Here is an 18,644-nt window from a genome sequence, read left to right as displayed (position 1 = left end):
TTTAGGATCTCTACAAGAATTTAAACTATGCGTGTTGCTCAATACAAAATGGTTAAATTGGGAAATGTGTTCTTTTGGGATCGATGTGATCTGACCCTTTCAAATCTCTGCCATTACACTTAGTCGATGGAAAGTAGAGGGTTGCATTAGATCTGCAGATCTGTAACTCTACACTTCCATCACTCTGGCTGACTGCCAGCCCGGCTCTCTCCTTCACATACATGACTCCTTCATCTCGCTTTCCTCATACTGTCATCTCCCACAGCCCATCTCTATATCCTGCCCTCCATCTCTCTCTCTCTCTCTCTCTCTCTCTCTCTCTCTCTCTCTCTCTCTCTCTCTCTCTCTCTCTCTCTCTCTCTCTCTCTCTCTCTCTCTCTCTCTCTCTCTCTCTCTCTCTCTCTCTCTCTCTCTCTCTCTTTCTCTCTCTTTCTCTCTCTCGTGCCCTTTCTCTCACCCATCTTCATCTCTCATGCTCATCAGCTCTTTCCAGAATCGATAACTGGACAGCGTCGTCTTACAGACTTCCTCTCTTGGTGAGGACAAAAACGACAAATCACATCTACTACTAATCCCAGTGGATCTATCCCTCCACCAGCTCTGTCATACATATGATGGCTTCTCTATGGCCACACTAAACCAGTTAAATCTGATAATGTTGTATGTCATCCGGATGTTTTCAGAAAGATTGCCATCAAATTACAGAAATCAGCTCATACCTACTATACAGAGTGGGTTCAGCTTCGTTTACATTCTTAATTTCACTCTGTTTCATTACTGAACAGGAAACTACTGCATTAGCTGGTTGTGTGTTATTGAAACAGAGCATTAACTGAGTCTGCTTAAATATTGTCTTCACAATCAACCATCTCCATTAGCAACAGAAACATGGAGAAAAACAAGCAGCCCGAACAATCAAAGATCTTGTGGTGTTTCTGTTGCTGCTGTAGCCCTGATGTGTAGTTACACAGTCGCTACATGGTTATCGGCTCTAAATAATACATGGACTGCATTTACATAGTGTTGTTGTTTTATTTTTTTTCAAACCATTTAATCCTAAATCTGCCTTTACTCTGCTGAGTCTCAGCTAGATAAATCTCCAGGCTCCTAACTGTGTTTCAGTACAGTCAAACTTAAAATTCAGTAGTTCTCTTTTAAAGTTTCTGTAGTCAGACAATTGAATAACCATATAATAGTGATTTATTGACTTTATTGTAACCATAGTTACTTATCCTTAGATAAGATTATTTATTGGACTTTTGCAGAATTAAGTTTATTATTCTACACAATATCATTAACAGCACTTTAAATTGTGTTTTATGTATATTTATAGGTTTATTTATAGGTAGGTTGCTTATTCATGTCCCCTCACTAGGTGTTATTTCACATCCAACCCGGTCACAGTTTTAACATGGTGCCATCGCCTGACAAAATGAATATTAAAACAGGTTAAATGCGCCATCTGTGCTGTGTGAGCAGCTATATTAGCATTTAAAATTAGGGATCACTGAGGTGGTTAGCAGCAGAAAGAAATGTATCCTCCTAAATTTACTGCCACACAGTCCCCTGATGATGTCATTGTTTTCCAAGAGTTTATTTTTCCTTATCAGCACTAAAACCAGTGGTCAGCATTTGTGGATTTTTGCACTCTGGAGCTCTGTTTTCAGGTGAGAAGAACACCATGAGAGAGAAAGAAAGATTTATTTCTTTTAGCTGACATAGTGTGGACATACTCTTTCTCTATTGGAGGTAACAATCTACTTATCAGCACAGTGGTGTCATTTCTTAATGTTGCAGCAAAGGAGCCATGCTGTCTTAATCACCTCACACCTGTATAGACGGTAGGGCTCCATGGAGACACCAACGACTGGACAAAGCCCTTTTCTGTGAATAGTGTAGCTGTGGGAACAGTAGCTCTGGTGTGTGAAAATGACAAAGATAGAGTGTGACAAAAGGAGGCAGTAAAAGTTATTTGCTTATTAGAGACAAAGAAAGAGGCAATTTTATTGCTATTTTAATTGAGGAAACATTGGCCATGCTTTTATCCACAATGAATGGAAAAGCCTTAATTAGATGGCCAGTGGTGAATGCGAGGGTCAAAACAGAAAGCGGCAAAACAAATGTTGCTTTGACTCCACTAGGTAACATAATTAAGATTAATTCTCCAGTCTGAAAAGATTGGTGAGATTGAGTTTGGTCTCTTTGAAGTGGGAGAAAGGAGTAGAAACATCAGTTGGGGTCAAGGAGGAAAACTTGTTCGCTTTGCGTGCCAAGTCTCTCACAAGTTCTCTTTGTTCTGTCAACTTCAATTTTCAACATGCACGCTCTCTCCAACTGCTACCATAAGGCAACTCCAATCTGTCGCTGCTGGCACCAGCTTGGAGTTCACCATTCTCTTTTTTTTTTTTTTTTTACACAAGAGATCAGTTGACTGTGGCTTTATTAGCGTGGAAAGTTGTTCTGCATGAACGATTAACACAATGTTGACAATTGGAAAGAATTCAGCTTGGTTTAGTTGAATAACTGCTCAACAAAGCAAGAAAGTGGTTCAGGCGCCAATCTAAACACAGGATAACAAAGATGTGTCTGTGATAAGAGTTTGGATTTGGTGGTGATGTGGTTGATCGCCTTGGGTGTTCTCATATAAGTCATTTCATCAAGGGTCATGTTTCAGGGGTTTGGCTTGAAAGAGAAAGGCAAGCACTGACAGTCTGAATAAGCTCATTTGAATATGCTTTGCACACAGGAAGTTATTGGTATCATTACTGCATTGATGTCACAACACCTCCTAAAATAAATTCAGATCAGATCAGGGTAATATGATTTGCCATAACTCATTTCAGCCTGTGTATTCTCTAATAATCGGAAACTGAATCCCTTTAATAGATTTATTTCTGTCTGAATCCCGAACGTTGAATTGTTTCATTCAGAATTTAAATAACACACTGTCTCCAGGTCTTATCAATGGTGACTCAGAGAGCAGGGGAGGAAGTGAGGGATAATTTCCTGCTTCCTCTCTCAGCAGAATGAGTTCATGTTCTCTCTGACAGTAGTGATAGCTACACACAATACAATACTACAATACTATACAATGCTACTACAATACTATGTAGTGTACATCTCAAAGTAAAATGATCTATGCAGAACAATGTCTGTACCTACTGAATGTTTTCGGTCTATGAACACATCTGCCAGTGTGTAAAAAAGGAACTTATACTTAAACTGTGTATTAAGGTAACTAAGAATTATTTTCAGTATCAACTAAACAATTTGATTAATATTTTGTTTTATTAAAAGTCAGCACATAGGGAAAATGTTTCCTTAAAGCTTAAACTCATCCAGTATGCTGGTCTGGGTTACATCAGCTGTTTATTTAAAAGCAGCATCATTAAGTTTGTGCATAAAGTTAATCTCAAGTACCTACTTCAAACTATTTAATAAATCAGGTTGCACTATTAAAACTTTTTTAAAATTCTTAGCTAGTAAAGAGTTTAGTAATGTGTGAATCAGTTGCTAGAAAACATCCATAGTGCTGTCAACAACCAACTATTTTTTAAGCTTTATTTAACAAACTGAATACAAAAAGGCAGAAAATGATGATGAAAGCATATAATTAACAAATAAAATAAGGGGGAATTGCACAGCATAAATGACAAAAAAAAAGTTTAGTAAATGAATAAGATGCTGCTGCAGAGACTAAAAAGTCACCATAAAAAGCAAGTTGTGAGTAAGATAGTCAGCAGAATTCTCTATCTAATAAATTATTCACTGTGATGGTCATTAATTAAGGGTTCAATGCCAAAATACATTTTAAAATCCTTCCATTATGCAGCCTGAGAGAGAACTGAAAACACAGCTGTTCTTCTTTCATTTCACCTGTTTTCCAGCAGTGATAACGCTTCCACTTCCTTTGCTTTAAACAGCTCAATGAAGCCAAAATGATGCAAATTCCAAATCTAAAAAATGTTTTTTGAGCTAGTCCCACATACTAGTCCTGCAGCCTTGAACGCTCACAAACTGTATTAATCCGTCGCTGAAAATAGTCCCCACAACATGCAGTATTTACTTCTGTTTGAGTAACATTTGCTAAAAAACTAAAGTCCCCAGCTGTGTGAAATGTCAGTTTGTGGCCTATTTATGAAAATCTTTATTGGAACAAATGGGCTTCATAGACAGGGTAGGAAAACCAGGGAAAGTATTGCAGACTAACTCATTGTTATTTGTTGGTCTTTTCATAGGATTTGTTGACAATAGATCAAATATAAACACCAACACCAGCCATATTCTTTAATATTGGTGAGTTTTCAACTACACCAAAGACAAATGGGAAAAATGTAATCTCATGTAATGAAAGAGGAACTGGTAACACACAAACAGCGTATATGCATGCATCACAAATGCTGGAATACCCTATGTGTATCTAGAGACATTTGAGAGTACAAAGGATAACAACTCCCCCTTTCTTTCATTTACAGGTATGAAGAATAGGGAGCTGTTGGAGGTGTCCCATGGGCATGTTTGTCCTCTGGCCCTTCAGCCTGTGTGTCTCTGCTCTGCACACAGATGCTCTGGGAGGGAAAAGAAAGACCGTCTAAAAATAAAGTGACACATACCACCAGCAGATACACAACAACCAAACCAACCAATAAATAAAAAGAAGAGGACAAAGACGAGCATTTCCTTGTTTGTGTCTCTTTCACCCTGCCTGACTCCCTCTTTATGTCCCATTTCTGTTTCTCTGTCCTCAATACATGCTGAGTGGAGGTCATGTCCCAGTCTGGAAAAGTCCTTCATCTGTATGTGGAAGTGAGGCCTGCCCCAGATCAGAGTGGAGGGAAAGGGGAATTTGCAAAAAATGAAGAAGGGATTGCTCAGGGGCGTTCAGTTCAGGGTAGTCCTGCAAAGCTTGTGTCTCATCTTGCGAACCAGACCGTCGCAAAGACCTCCACAGGTCACCATCTGGTTCAGGACTGCACACACAGCCAGTCTCCATCTCCGAGCACTGCTAGCTTTCAGCGTCAGCAAGCCGGCAGCTCCCAGTCTCCGTCAGTCACCAAGCGCTGGAGTTCACCCTGTGATGGAGCCATCTGCTCTTCACCAACGCCATCTTCTGGAAAGATCGCTGTCCCTCACACATCTCCCAACTGCCAGAGGTTTAATAAGGAGGAAGTCAGCGATGGGAAAAGGTCTGTGGTTACGTTCAGTTACATTGAGAAATCGAATGTAAAGACCTTGGACAGTCCACGTAACTCAATATGTGAGAGAGGGACCAGAGAAGAAAGATCCACCCCCTCTCACTATCGCAAAAGGCTTACCGACCAAGTTTGGTTCGGGAGTCCCAATTCTTCTTGCTGCTCCAGTCCCAAGTTGACTTTCCGATCTCCAGGATCTCCAGGATCTCCAGGAAGTCACCAGCAGACGTTCTCACCTGGCCTTCGCCAACCAGCCTTGGATCTCATCGGCAGGGCAGCTACCCAAAGGGCTGTGGAGGAGTTTGGCTCCCCTTTACTGAGGATTAAACTAGCCCACGCACTTGAGCACACCTCATCCTCACGCTGCAACCAACAGCCACGCTGTCAGTCCTGGGCTGGGTCTCCTGTTCAGCGTCAGAACGTCTGTGTAAACCCCAAAGACAGGAGCCAGGCTATTTGTGGGCTGCCTCGGAGCCCAGCATCAGACCAGCTATCATCCCAGTCCAGGCAGTCTCCGCTATCGAGGCCTGGGTCCTGTGTCAAGTCCCAGAGTCCTCTTCACTGGTCAAAAGAGGACAGAGCTGTTGTAGGCAGTCCAGCCACCAAAAGACATGTTCAAAGGGTCTGTACCAGGAGCACTTCACCGCAGGGAGCAATCCTTCAACTTGGCAATAATGTCGTAGAGGGCTTAAATCAGTTAAGTGACAGTAAATCTTCCTCTCCAGCTCACAGCCCTGAAGTTGCCCGCAAGCTTGCAGAGGAAGCAACCAAAGTATCTTCTATTTTCACAGAGGCGAGGAGGTCCTCACTGCACAATGCTTTGGGTGAGCTTGCAAGCAGCTCAAACTATGGAGAATTTCACAATTCAGCTCCAAATGCACAACATTATAAGCAAACGCTTAAGATGAACATCCCTTTAAATGACCAACACACGCCAGCAACTGACAGTACAGAGTCGCACCAGCCTGAAAACTCCATCTTGCAGTCACATTCACTTGAAACAAACTCCCATAATAGTTATGAAACACGCCAGGAGGACTACATTCAGAGATCCCAGCATCAGAGCTCACTATCAGCAGCTCAGAGTTCTCCCGCCCTTCCTTCACGTATCCTCCGTCCCTCTCATCCTCCCACTGAACTCAGCTCTCCCATGAGGGACCCCAGGCTATTCCAATCTGAGCTCCGAGCACCGGACACCCCTACCCTACATCGCTGTCAGCTCCCACAGTACACTGGAGACACCTGGTCCCCCAGCCTGGACAGGAGGGGTGACCTGAGCTGTTTTGAGAGAACGGACTGCACAGAGCTTGCTCGCCGGCTCTTCATCAATCAGAGTGTTGAGGAGGCACCGGTCAGCTGGACTTCTAGGCAGCAATGGGGGAATCACGTGGCGAATGGCCCAAGGCCAAACAGTGATCCTGGATTCAGGTCCAGTAGTGACCAAACTGATCATCAGTCCGGTCAGCGCCGTAGGCCACTCAGCCCCACAGCTCAGCAGAAACGGGCTGAGCAAAGAAGGAGAGAGATCCTTCTTCTGGGACCAGTGGTACTGGACTCTCCTGAGGAGGATGAGGATTGTGATGAGGAAGGAGAGCGAAATGAGGTGGAGGGTAATAGACCAGGACAACAACCACGCCTACAGAGAGTGGAAGATCCTCCAGAGGTGGAGCAGAACGTTGCAATGGCAGGGCCATCCTCGCGGAGCTCCAGTGGGGTGACGGGCAGCTTGGGGGAAAGGGACTGTGTGTCCCCAGAGTCCAGTCAGTCTAGTCACCAAAGCAATGAGACCGGGGCCGCCACCTCAGGAATACAGGTGTGTGTTGGGTCAACTTTGGAAACCACAAAGCTATAAGTTACGCTGTTGATTTTGATACTGAAAAATATGAATTTAATATGGAGACTTTAGAGTTAAAGAAATGGTTAGACATTTTTCGAAATAGACATTCTGCTCCATAATTACAGAAAACTGACAGGAGGTAGTTAGCCTAGCTTAGCATAAAGACTGGAAGTGGAGGGAAGCTGCTAGCTTAGCTCACTACCAAGTTCAAACATCTATCTACCAACACCTCTAAAGCTTTCTGATTAACGTGATGTATCTCATTTGTTTAATTCCTATGGGGAGTAACTTGTTGAAACTATTTCTTTCAACAACATACTTAAGCTTTTCTGCTAAAGCCTTCTCATATAACTTAAAAACATGAACATGCATCTTTTGCTGTACCCTAACTTGTTGAATGAGCCACCAAATTCACCATGGAAACGTGCACCGCTAATATCAGTTAGCAGATTAGCTGCTCAGTTGCAGCACATTAAACAGATGTACACATACCTGCAAATGTGACTTTGGTCTATATAATGCTGGTTGCTCTTCAGTACCACTGCTTAGTACTTGTTAATAAATAAGAACTGTCAATGTATTTAAAAGCAAAATTAGATTTTAGTTTGACTTTAAAGTTACTCCTCCTAAAACTACAGCTTTTTGTTTTTGCATGCCTTTGAGTTAGATAAACCAAAATCAATCATGTTAAATTGTGAAATTTAGAGGTGTTTCTACATAGACTTTTTAACTGTGGAGAGAGCCAGATAGTCTAGCTCTTTCCTCCTGCCACCAGTGTTTATGCTAAGCTAGGCTAATCACCTCCTGGCTCCAGCTCGATACTTTAAGCAGAGACAAGAGCCTGACATTGATCCTCTCATGTAACTCTCTGCAAATAGGCATATTTCCCAAAATATCAGACAAGTCCTTGAATAGTGCACTGCAGAAATGGCCTCAAATTTGTCTCTGTGTCTTTCAGACGGACAGTGGCTGTGCAGTGCCCGTGCCCTCGCTCCACTGTCAGAGGATCGCACGTGCCAAGTGGGAGTTTTTGTTTGGTACCCCTGCTGAGGAGGCTGCTAGCAGGGGGGAGAAACGTAAGCACATGTCCTCCACTATTTCATCTAGTAACTGCAGATCAGCTTCCTTGTTATTCCAGTGTTGAATAAAGGGAGTTTTTAATTTATTTATTTTAATTCTTTACAAGGGAATTATTTCAGTGGGATCTTAAAGAGAAAGAGTGCAGATAATACATTTTATATCTAATTTTACGTTGATTGCGAAAACTCTTTAACATCCTAAAAAAAGATTCTCCAGTGTTATGTTTAAACACAAAGCAGTCGTGCATAAACTTTGCCTACTTTTACTTTACAAGTTATTATTTAAACCCAAATTAATAATGTTTTGGGCAACTTGGGGGCAGGACTACAACCTGTAAACACAACACTGATATATCATTATATGGCAAAGAAATGTGACTCAGTTAGAACATACAATATCAAATGGCATATTAGAAATCAAAAAAGTTATTTAACTTTCTCCACCTGCAGATTATTTGGAAACCTCCACAGCTCCTCCCAGTGGCAACTCCAGTGAGTCTCCCACCCCGACTCCCCCTACCTCCCTTCCTCTGCTTTCTGCCAATCATGACGTTCAACATGTGGAGGTAGAATTGGTGACCCCTCCCCCCACCATTATCGGGACATCACCCAAAACTGGCATCATCCGCCGGACGCTGAAGTATTCAGAAACCGACCTGGATGCCATCCCACTACGCTGCTACAGGGAGACAGACATAGATGAGGTGCTGCTGGCTGAGCAGGATGATGCCGACTCTGCATTTGGGAGTAACCGCAGTGTGCAGGGCAACTCAGGCACAGGCAGCAGCCCGCTGGGAGGTCTGGCATATGGGAGGACAGACAGGGAGGTGGAGAGAAGGGGAAGGGAGGAGGAGGAAGAAGAAGATGAAGAGGAAGAGGAAGAAATCGTGAGCTGGGCCAGTGTTAGGATGCAAGGAGACAACAGGAAGCATCAGTATGCAGTGCAGGAGAAGCCAGAAGTGTTTGGGCACCTTCTGAAGAGGTGAACACAAGCAGTTGAAAACACATACATTCATATTCATATACAAGCTGGTAAACACACACGAGTTAACAAACATTCTGGGGAGGCAGAATTTCACCTGACCTACATTCAATCTTAATTCGGATCTAACCCATAACCTACTTTTGAAGTAGATCGTACACAGGTTTGATGGCATTCTTGCATTAATTAGACCCAGCCCTTTAACAGTTACATACCTTTACATGCTGGGACAGGCAGTCTTATTTACTTTCAGTTTCTTTTTCTAGAACGTATCCTCGGCAAATTGTGCATTTATTCTTGTCTTAACAAACACAGCTGTGTTGTTTCAGTGTATTGAAACCTCCCTCTCTTTCCAGACCAATGGAAACTTTTTTTGACAACCACCATCCAGCCCTGAAGTCCCCCATCTTGGTGTCTGGCCCTCGCTTGGCTGCGGAGGACACCTTCAGCCGCCACTTTGAGAGCATAATGGAGTCCCACCGAGCCAAAGGGACATCATACAACAGCTTGGACAGCGAAGAGATATTAACCTCGAGCACCCAAACTGTCCTGACGTTTGACCTCCCCACGTTAACTCCTGCCATACATGGGCCGGTCTGCCAGAGCGCCAGGCAGATCGTCCAGCTCAGCTTTGCCCCGCTGGCTCATGATGAAAGGCCCAGTCTGTCAGATTCTATCTTTACAGTGACAGGGGACTCGGACGCCACCAGAGCCCCCTCCAGCGAGAGGCTGAGCAGCGGTTCTGACGATACGCCACCCAGAGGACGAGATTATACACATCTAGGGAGCAGCTGGTACAGCAACCCATCTTTCTCATTGCCAAGGTGAGTTAGTGCATCAAGCAATCATGGTAAATATTACTGTGTCTATGTGGAGAATTCATACATAACTGTGTAACAGTTAATGCTGAAAAGCTACAAAAATCTGCATTAATTGATTTTTGGCCACTTGGGGGCAATGTCACAAGCCAACAAGGCATAACTTATAAAGTTGTTATGGCAATCCTGTTAGCAAACATGTTGCCTATTTGCACAGCAGACACACAGCAACATTAGTATTTATTGAAAGTCATGTTTTTGACCACCTGCAAAAATAAGTTCAATATTAATTCTCCTTATAAATCTGCTTCGGTCTCCACCAACTCCTGAGAAAAATGTGTCTCTTTAGCTGCTAAGTGCTCCACTTAGTTCACCAGCTAGTTGCTGACTTTGTCTGTCTGCCATTTGGTGCTAGACAGGAAGTGTCCACTCATTTTATCCGTCTCTTTCCTGAAAACAGAAAATATACACTTATAACATCCATAATCACATTAAGACTCAACAATACATAATAATAAACGGTATGATGACTCTAATCCTATCAAGTACATAAGGTAGACCTCCATAGTATGATCATTGCATAGATAATTGAGAAAAAAGATAATATTATGCTTTCAACTTTATGGCAACCATTTGGTGACGACCCTCTCCTTTTTCAACATGTCAGTGCCAGCTCTATGAAGAAATGGTTTTCTCAGTCTGCTGTAAAATAAAAACTTGTCTGCACTCTGAACTCAACCCATCCAACACCTTTAAGATGAACTGAAACACCAACTGAGAGCCATGCCTTAAAACCCATGATCAGTGTTGGACCTTTAATGCTCTTGTTACTGAATGGGAGAAAATCTCTGCAGCCAGCTTCCAACATGTGGTGAAAAGCCTGAAACTGGAAGATTTGAGGCTGTTAAAGCAGCAGATTAATTCCCATGGGTATTGGGATTACATCATCATGTATCACATCATTATACAGTGCATTATAAGGCTCTCAGATAGACCCAAAATTAAATTAGTCTCGTGTTAAAGAGATTCTTTCACATAAACTGCTCAGAAACATCATTACAAGTTACAGACTTTTGATGCTCATTCAGTGTGAATGTGTTTCGAGTTCCCCCTCTGCGAGGTCAGAACCCTGTTAATGGGCTGTTGTCAGTCTCCAGTCCAGACGAATGAGTGTCTCCGTCTGTGTCATTCTCCTTGTACAGAGCAGTGCTGCAGTGCTATTCTGGAACCGATAGCTTAGAGTGAAGGTCGCTCGAAGGCTGCCTGTGGTCCCTCTGCTGTCTGCCAGGCAGGCCGTGAATGTGTGTCTGTGTGAATATGTGTGTGTGTGATATGTGAACCCATCTGCACACTTTTCCATGTCTATTTGTGTTTGAGTGTGTGCATGCATGGGCAATTGTTGGTGTTTTGTGGTGGGTGTGTACGTGAAGTGCATGCTATATGTATGTGTGTGTGTGTGTTGGTGTGTGTGTGAGGTAGGCATGTTAGACAGAGGCAGATGGCTGCTGCAGCAATGAAGGACTCACCTTGACTGTCCGAGTCCCACCTGCAGTTAAGAAGACTTCATCTCAAATTCAAAGTCCTTTGTCCTTATGTCATATGCTACATCCATGCAATATAAAACAGCACCACAGTAGCTCTTTTAATCCAGTTTGTACCCTGTAAGATACTCTATATAAAAGATTAATGTGGCAAAGCAGAAATGTGGGACGAGTGTATGTCTGTCTGTCTCTGCTTCCCAGTTGTGGTGGGAAATGTCTGCTACAGTTCTCACATGTGACAGCGAGGTAGACTGGCTTTGTGAGTGTTATCCTAATTTAGTGTGACAGCACTGCAGAGGTAGAGCAACTGCATTAGGTCACCTTGTCACTCAGGCCACTAGATGGCAGAAGAGGACAACAATACGTGCTTGATGCAGATGAGTAACTTTCACCAACAGGAACAGAAGTATTTGTGTGTGTCTGTGTGTACTTGTATTACTCACGTTGCAGGGACATAAATCGGTAGGAAAAAGCAAGTCCCCATAATGTTTGGTGAACACTTTGTTTAGGGTAAATACTTCATTTAGGGTAAATACTTCGTTTAGGGTTAGAGTTACTGTATTAGAGTTTTTAGGAAATGAATGCAAGTCAGTGTAATGTCCTCTGAAGTGATGGAAACGTATGTAACAGCTGCACACAAACACTTCATTAGGTATAATAATTATAATAATAAAAACAGTTTAAATATTTCTATGTTTCTATGTTTCAGGTCTTTGTAGGGGAGGTCATGGCATTTCAGGTTAAAACAAGAAGATGTTTAGGGTGTGTTTATTGCTCTGAAATGTAAATACAGGTTAAAACAGCAGTCAGGTGCCCATTTGAACAGATTTCCTCAATGTAATTTTTCCTCCTGTTCATACTGGCTATTAATCCCCTTACAATGTACTTTCAGTGTAAATGATTGGGGCCAAAATCTACAGTGTGACCACACAGTCATTTAGTGCAAAGATACATTATGAAGGAATCTTCTAGTGGTCAGTATAAACAGGAGGAATGGCTATGGCAGGTAAAAACCTACAATATGTTTATGTTCATTTGGGTACCTGACTATTGTTTTAAAACAAACTTGAAAAACCGTGAACCCTTCCTTTAACTCACTCATTGACTACTGTACTGTAGGTGTTTTTTTAATCTCAGTTTCCTTATAAAACTCTTATGGAAACCAAATCACGCTGGGCAGGTAAAGGTAAATGTTTGCTTAGCACTGTTCTTATCACACTTTTAAGACCGGCCCATGTCGGTCAGCCCTGCAGCAGTGGAATCCAGGAATGAGACAAATATTTCTGAAGGCTTGTCCATACTTTGATAAAAGTTGGAATTTCACTCCCCTGCCCCCTCCTCCTCCTTCTTCCCTCACATCACTCTTTTCAGATGCTCTGCAGCATTACACAGTGGCTCTTTGTGTTAAGCTGCCCAGTGGACTGAGAGGGGCTTCAATTATGCAGGGATACCGTTAAAGCAGAGGCTGACATTGGGAATTCTCTCAGGACCTCTCAGCTTTGTGCTGCCTCTTGATGAGACAATGCTAACAGGTGGCGGAGCCTGAGCTACAGTGCTGGCTTAATCTTATGATTATGAACTCTCCTGCAGGCTCTGATGAAGCGTATGCTGTAAACACATGCCACAATGGCCTAAGACATTTACAAAAGGCCAACTAGTCTTTCCTCTGGGCAGTTATGGTTGTAAAGAAACGGTTTAGAGGCATAGACCTGTTGGATTGCTCTGCGAGTTTAAACCTGACACCTCATATCTTTGTTTCTCTGTAGGTGTGCTAAAAGCTCACAGCAGAAACAAAGCAGGCTAGAATGCGTACAACACCCGAAGGATGGACATACTGACTGTGTGTAATTGGAGATGCAGTGCAAGAGAGCAAAAGAGAAAGGAATGAATGTAGGGAAAGGTGGGGAGAGCAGGGGGGGTGGTTTTAGGCAATAGACAAGCCAAGTTTCATGCCATGCTTCGAATCCAAGGTCGGCAGGGGACAGTGAGAGTTTACACAGTGGAGCAGGGAGGGAGAAAGAGAGAGGGAGGAGTGAAAAGAGGGAACAGAAACAACAGCAAACAGACTCTGAGGAGAAAAAGATAGAGACAAGAGGCATTGCAGGACAAACAGCCCTTTTACTTTGGGGGGATGGAGGCTCGCTGTGAAGATCAAATGACAGCAAACACAGAGGGAGAGTGAGAAAGTGGAGAGAAGGAGGAAAAAAAGGGGTGACCCATGAAGTCTCAGACAGACTCGAAACCAAGCAGAGGAATGTCAGATTCGACGGGCCTCTTGGGAGCGACTACAGGTGTACAGCTGTGTTAGCTGGCGCTCTCAGACCCAGGAAAAGGGTAGACGGGTGGACTGGACAGTGATGCGGTCAGGTTACGAGGCCAGGAGGAGAGGAGGGGTCAGTCGGGCGAGCAGTCTGAGGCGAGATGCTGGGCAGGGGGTGGCAATGAGGACACCCTCAGTCTTCTGCTGCCATGGTTCACCTGCAGTGGGAGAGGAGAGATATTTGACAATTAGGCGGTCTTGCCACAGGTAGGATCACCTGTCCGTCATGTGTCTCAGAGAATTTGAGTATTATGTTTGGCTGGAGGGAATATTCAAATGTTCTTGTAGGCGTCTGAAGCTGTGCTGTGCTTTGTTTCAACCACTGAAGGGGCTGCAGTTTCGCCTAGTAGACTTTATTTGGGAAAACTATGTGATTTATACTCCTGGAAAGTAATCAACTGCATTTACTCAAGTGTTGTAATTGAGTACAATTTTGAGATATTTGTATTTTACTTCAGTATTTCTGTTTTCTGTAACTTTTTGCTTTCACTCCACCACATTTATTTGACAGCTTTAGTTACTTTTAGATGAAGATCTGACACAATGGATAATATAACCAGCTTTTAAAACACAACACATTGTTAAAGATGAAACCAGTGGTTTCGCAACTATTTTGGCTTGAATCCACTCTAAACTTTTCTCATGGTTTCATTCAAATAACCGTTCAAGGCACAAAGAGAAATTATCCAATATGTCACAAAGCAAAGCAAAAATGCTGGCCAAAGTCCAAAAACTGAAAACAGATTTGTGTATCAGAACTTTCCCCTCACATTTATCTTCTGACCCTTTGGAGGGGCCCCACCCATAGGTTGGGAACCACTGGACTAAACTAGCTAATTGTATATAAAGTAGTGCAAAGTAACTCCACCTCCAGCAGCTACAACAGTAACATGCTGCTCTAACACTGATGCTTCACTATTAATAATCTAATAATGTCATATATAATAATATATCAGTCAGAGGGACCAAATCAAACCACTACGTTTACTGTAATACTGCTACTACATCACTCATTATACTGCAGTACTTTTACTGTAATACTGCATACTACATCACTCATAATACTGCAGTACTTTTACTGTAATACTGCATACTACATCAAGCTAATTTTTCATGCAGGACTTTTACTTGTAATGGAATATTTTTATATTATTGTATTGGTATATTTACTTTAGTAAATGATCTGAATAGTCTGTTTTGAAACTGCAAGTTGAGAGTTACACTTTAATTTTCTCCTCTTGTCTTCCTTTTTTCTTTTGTGTACTCTGTGAAAGCAAAGTAAACTCTTGAACCCTTGTTGCTTTCTTCTCCAGTCAGCTTGTGTTATTAATTACTGTTTGCTCTGGTGTGATTTCGCCCGACACACAAACTGTATAAAGATGTGTAAGTGTGAGAAGCAAGGCCCTGTGCTGTGGGTTTTCTTGGTTCATTCTTCATGCTGAGAAATCCAAATGCTTGTTCAGGAAGTGTTCTTGCTTTTTGGAATACAACTCTCTGTCTTTCATTGTTTTTCGCTGGCCAGCTGGCGTGACCAGAATGGCCACACAGCTCTCAACGGCAACGACAACTTGTGAGCATCACATCGAATCCTTAGTGAATGAACTCAGAGACCTTGTTTCTGTCTTCCATATTCCAGCAGAAGCCAGAAAAGAAGCTCTATTTTAGCTCAGTGTGACATAACATGCTTAAATTATTATCACAGAATAATTCAGATGTAATAAGTTTTGCACTTCTGAACTGGTTAATGCTTTGAAGGGGCTTAATTAGGAAGTGATAACGAGAAAGAGAGGAAGCCTGCAAGAAAGCCTGTAAGAGAGGAGATTTTTAATGTAGTTATTAAAGTGTATAATCACGCCAAATCTTGTGTTTGAATATGAATTTATTTGCATGAGATATGTTGAATACAGACTCTGTTTACTACTGCATATTTGCACTCATTCATTTCTGCTCTTCATTATAATCTCCCATGGCTTTCCATCTCTCCATTCATACATCTTTCAATCCTCTTTCATCAGCCTCTCAATCCACTCACCACTCACCATTCATCCTCAACAGATATTTATCTCTCTTTCAAGCTTTTCTTTCTTCATCAGCTTGTGTATTTTACTACTCTTGTCTTGAATATTGTGATGAGCATGAAACTCGGTGGTGCATATATCAGATATTAGTATGATTAAATTATTGATATACTTGAGTTATTAGTTTTATTATTATATCACCATCCTTCTTTGTTCCCCCTTTTATTCTTTTCTCTCTGTCCTTTTCAATTATTTACCGATCTCTGTCAATTGAACTATTTCTCTCTGTGTCCCACTTTTCCTCTCCTGGATCTCTGCAGTATAATGTGCTTCATCTCCCATCATTCCCTTCCTTTCCACATCCTTTTCTGTCTATCTGTTTTTCTGAGTCACTCACTATTTATGCCTCTCTCTTAAACCCCTGACCCCCTTCCTTACCCGCCCTTTCAGCAGGGACAAGGCCCGTCTGGCGACAGATTCTGAGCTGGACCAGGACCTTAGTGAGAGGCTGGGTCTGAGCAGCAGTGAGACCTTCACCAATGGCAGTCACCATGCCGACGTGGCAGCCGCCAAACGTTTGGCCAAACGACTCTTCAACTTGGATGGCTTCAGGAAGTCTGATGTGGCACGCCACCTCAGCAAGAAGTAAGCTACTAGAGGGTTATTGTGTTATAATATGTGCTTTTTATGTAATACACCAGTAGACATACAATACTGTTATCCTGCGTACTTATTTAGCTTCTTATCATAGCTACCATCCCAAACACCCTAGCAATCACAACATTACATGATGTTGGCATATCCAACTCAGTGCTTTTGGATGTAACACCATAGCAGCCGCCTAGCAACTACCTTATGATGCCTAGGCAACTGTCCATAAACCCCTAGCAACCACCTATGAAAGTCTTAGCAACTGCTCAAAAAGGTAAAACAACTGGTTTTACTTGGAAATGCAGTAGCAATCACTGCAATCCCCCCTAGCAACCACTGTGAACACCATAGCAACACCCCACAAACTACATTACCTTGACAACCATATTCACTACCTAGGGACACCTTAGCAACCTACTAGCTACCTCTTTGAATAACCCAAAAACCACTTAGCAGCCACCCTCTTAAGCCCCAGTAATGACCCTGAAAGCCATAACAACCACTCCTAGTAACACCTTAGCAACCAACTAGCTACTGCTTAAGAAACACTTGTGACACCTCAGAGACTGTTAAGCAACTATCTTCTACACACCTAATATCTCAAAAGGTAGCAACATATTGATTACCAGTTGGAAAATGCTAAGTGGTAAGCTACACACAAACTAAAGTCTTGACACACACCAAACATCAAATAGCTTCATAAATATTATAGTTATTTCTAGCTGGATGTCAGTTTATTGTTGTATATTCATAAATAACAATTGTTCAACAATTACCTCTACTCATAATTCATCTACCTTTGCTATTTCAACATCTAACACCAATTATTATAATACCAACAGCAATACCTATAGGTGAAATCTTAAAAATAAAATAAGCTATATACTGCAGCAATCCTTTTAACCAACATAAGTACTCTAACACTGTTCTGTAATTTGCATGCTATCCAAAAAAAAAGAGCCTTCCTACTGCATCATATGTTTATTTAATGAATGTTAATCTATTAGGGCTGGGACACAGTCAGATTCCCATGCATTTACGGTATTCATTATTTACAGTCACTTTAAATTCTGCCTACGTAAAGTAATGCTGTGTTTTAGTAGATCTGTATTCCTCCAGTGCAGTGCTGCTCAATCAGCCCATCAGTCCATCAGCTGCTTGCTCGTTCATGAGAAAGAATTTGGGATTAAAGGGTTCCCTCACTTTCTGACAGATGCACCCTGGGAATCTCCTCTTTTTTCTTGTCTTTTTTCTTTTCTTTTTTTTGTGGCCTCCGGTCTACATCTCAAGCTGACTGTGCCAGCACACACTGACTGACAGCACAAACTCAGCCTATCCACTGATCCGAGAACGTTAGCATTTGAGTGTTTGATTGACATTTTTTGCTTTTATGGTGTCTGGAGTTTTTTGTTTTTGTCTCTTTTCCTATTCTTTCATGTATTACATGCCACATAATGTTATGATTATTGATAATATATAATAATAATCTGTGTGTGTTTACAGTAACGACTTCAGCCGTATGGTGGCAGAAGAATATCTGAGTTTCTTCAACTTTACAGGCCTTGCTGTTGATCAAGCACTACGGTGAGAGCAATAATACACAATCAACAATACATTCCACATTTGTCAATACATATACTCATGCAAAAATGAACAGTTTATCAATATCCTTGCTATGCCAGACAATAAACCACCCTCTTGCTAAATAATTTCCATATGTTTAATGCATGTCAGAGAAATAACCAACCATTGTCTGCAGGTTCTCCCCAAAAAAAACATAATGATTAAAAAAGTGTGTATATTAAACATTTTAGACATTGTGACACGGTTAAAACATTAGACTGTTATCTTAGTCCTTCCCACTTTGTGATAGTGGCTTTATTTAGGTGTCAACTCAATGAAAAGCTTTTTATATCTTAATACTGTAAATGTGATGAAAGCTCTCCACTGCTAAACACTGCTCTCTAGAGGGCAGCTTTGGCCTTGCAATGAGGGTGATAGTTTGTACAGTATGCAGTGTATTCAGTATTTATTATGTTGATAGTTTATTTATATACTGAGCATGCATCTGCTTCACATTCACACATTTTAACACATTAAATTGGGGTTCAATGTTGTGATTTTAAATCCCCCCAAGTTAGTGAATCAGTAGTTATCAGTGTTTGAAGAAGTAGTCAGATCCTGTAGTCAAGTAACAGTAGTAATA

At 41.9% G+C, this 18,644-nt stretch overlaps 1 protein-coding gene across 1 annotated transcript in view; it reads left to right on the top strand.

Moving 5' to 3' along the window:
* Positions 1-9,016: 9,016 nt before the first annotated feature.
* LOC128381092 (PH and SEC7 domain-containing protein 1-like) overlaps positions 9,017-18,644 on the top strand; it is a 54,130-nt gene continuing 44,502 nt past the window's right edge. Inside the window, exons 1-7 of the mRNA XM_053341044.1 lie at positions 9,017-9,090; positions 9,447-9,914; positions 13,216-13,258; positions 13,771-13,976; positions 15,292-15,339; positions 16,238-16,432; positions 17,942-18,022. Coding sequence (XP_053197019.1) covers positions 9,017-9,090; positions 9,447-9,914; positions 13,216-13,258; positions 13,771-13,976; positions 15,292-15,339; positions 16,238-16,432; positions 17,942-18,022 — 1,115 coding nt within the window. The remainder of the gene's footprint in view (positions 9,091-9,446; positions 9,915-13,215; positions 13,259-13,770; positions 13,977-15,291; positions 15,340-16,237; positions 16,433-17,941; positions 18,023-18,644) is intronic.

Source organism: Scomber japonicus, chromosome 20 (assembly GCF_027409825.1).
Source record: "Scomber japonicus isolate fScoJap1 chromosome 20, fScoJap1.pri, whole genome shotgun sequence".
In the NCBI taxonomy this organism is placed as follows: Eukaryota; Metazoa; Chordata; class Actinopteri; order Scombriformes; family Scombridae; genus Scomber; species Scomber japonicus.
The sequence above is the reverse complement of the archived record's forward strand: the minus strand, read 5'-3'. Positions and strand labels throughout refer to the sequence as shown.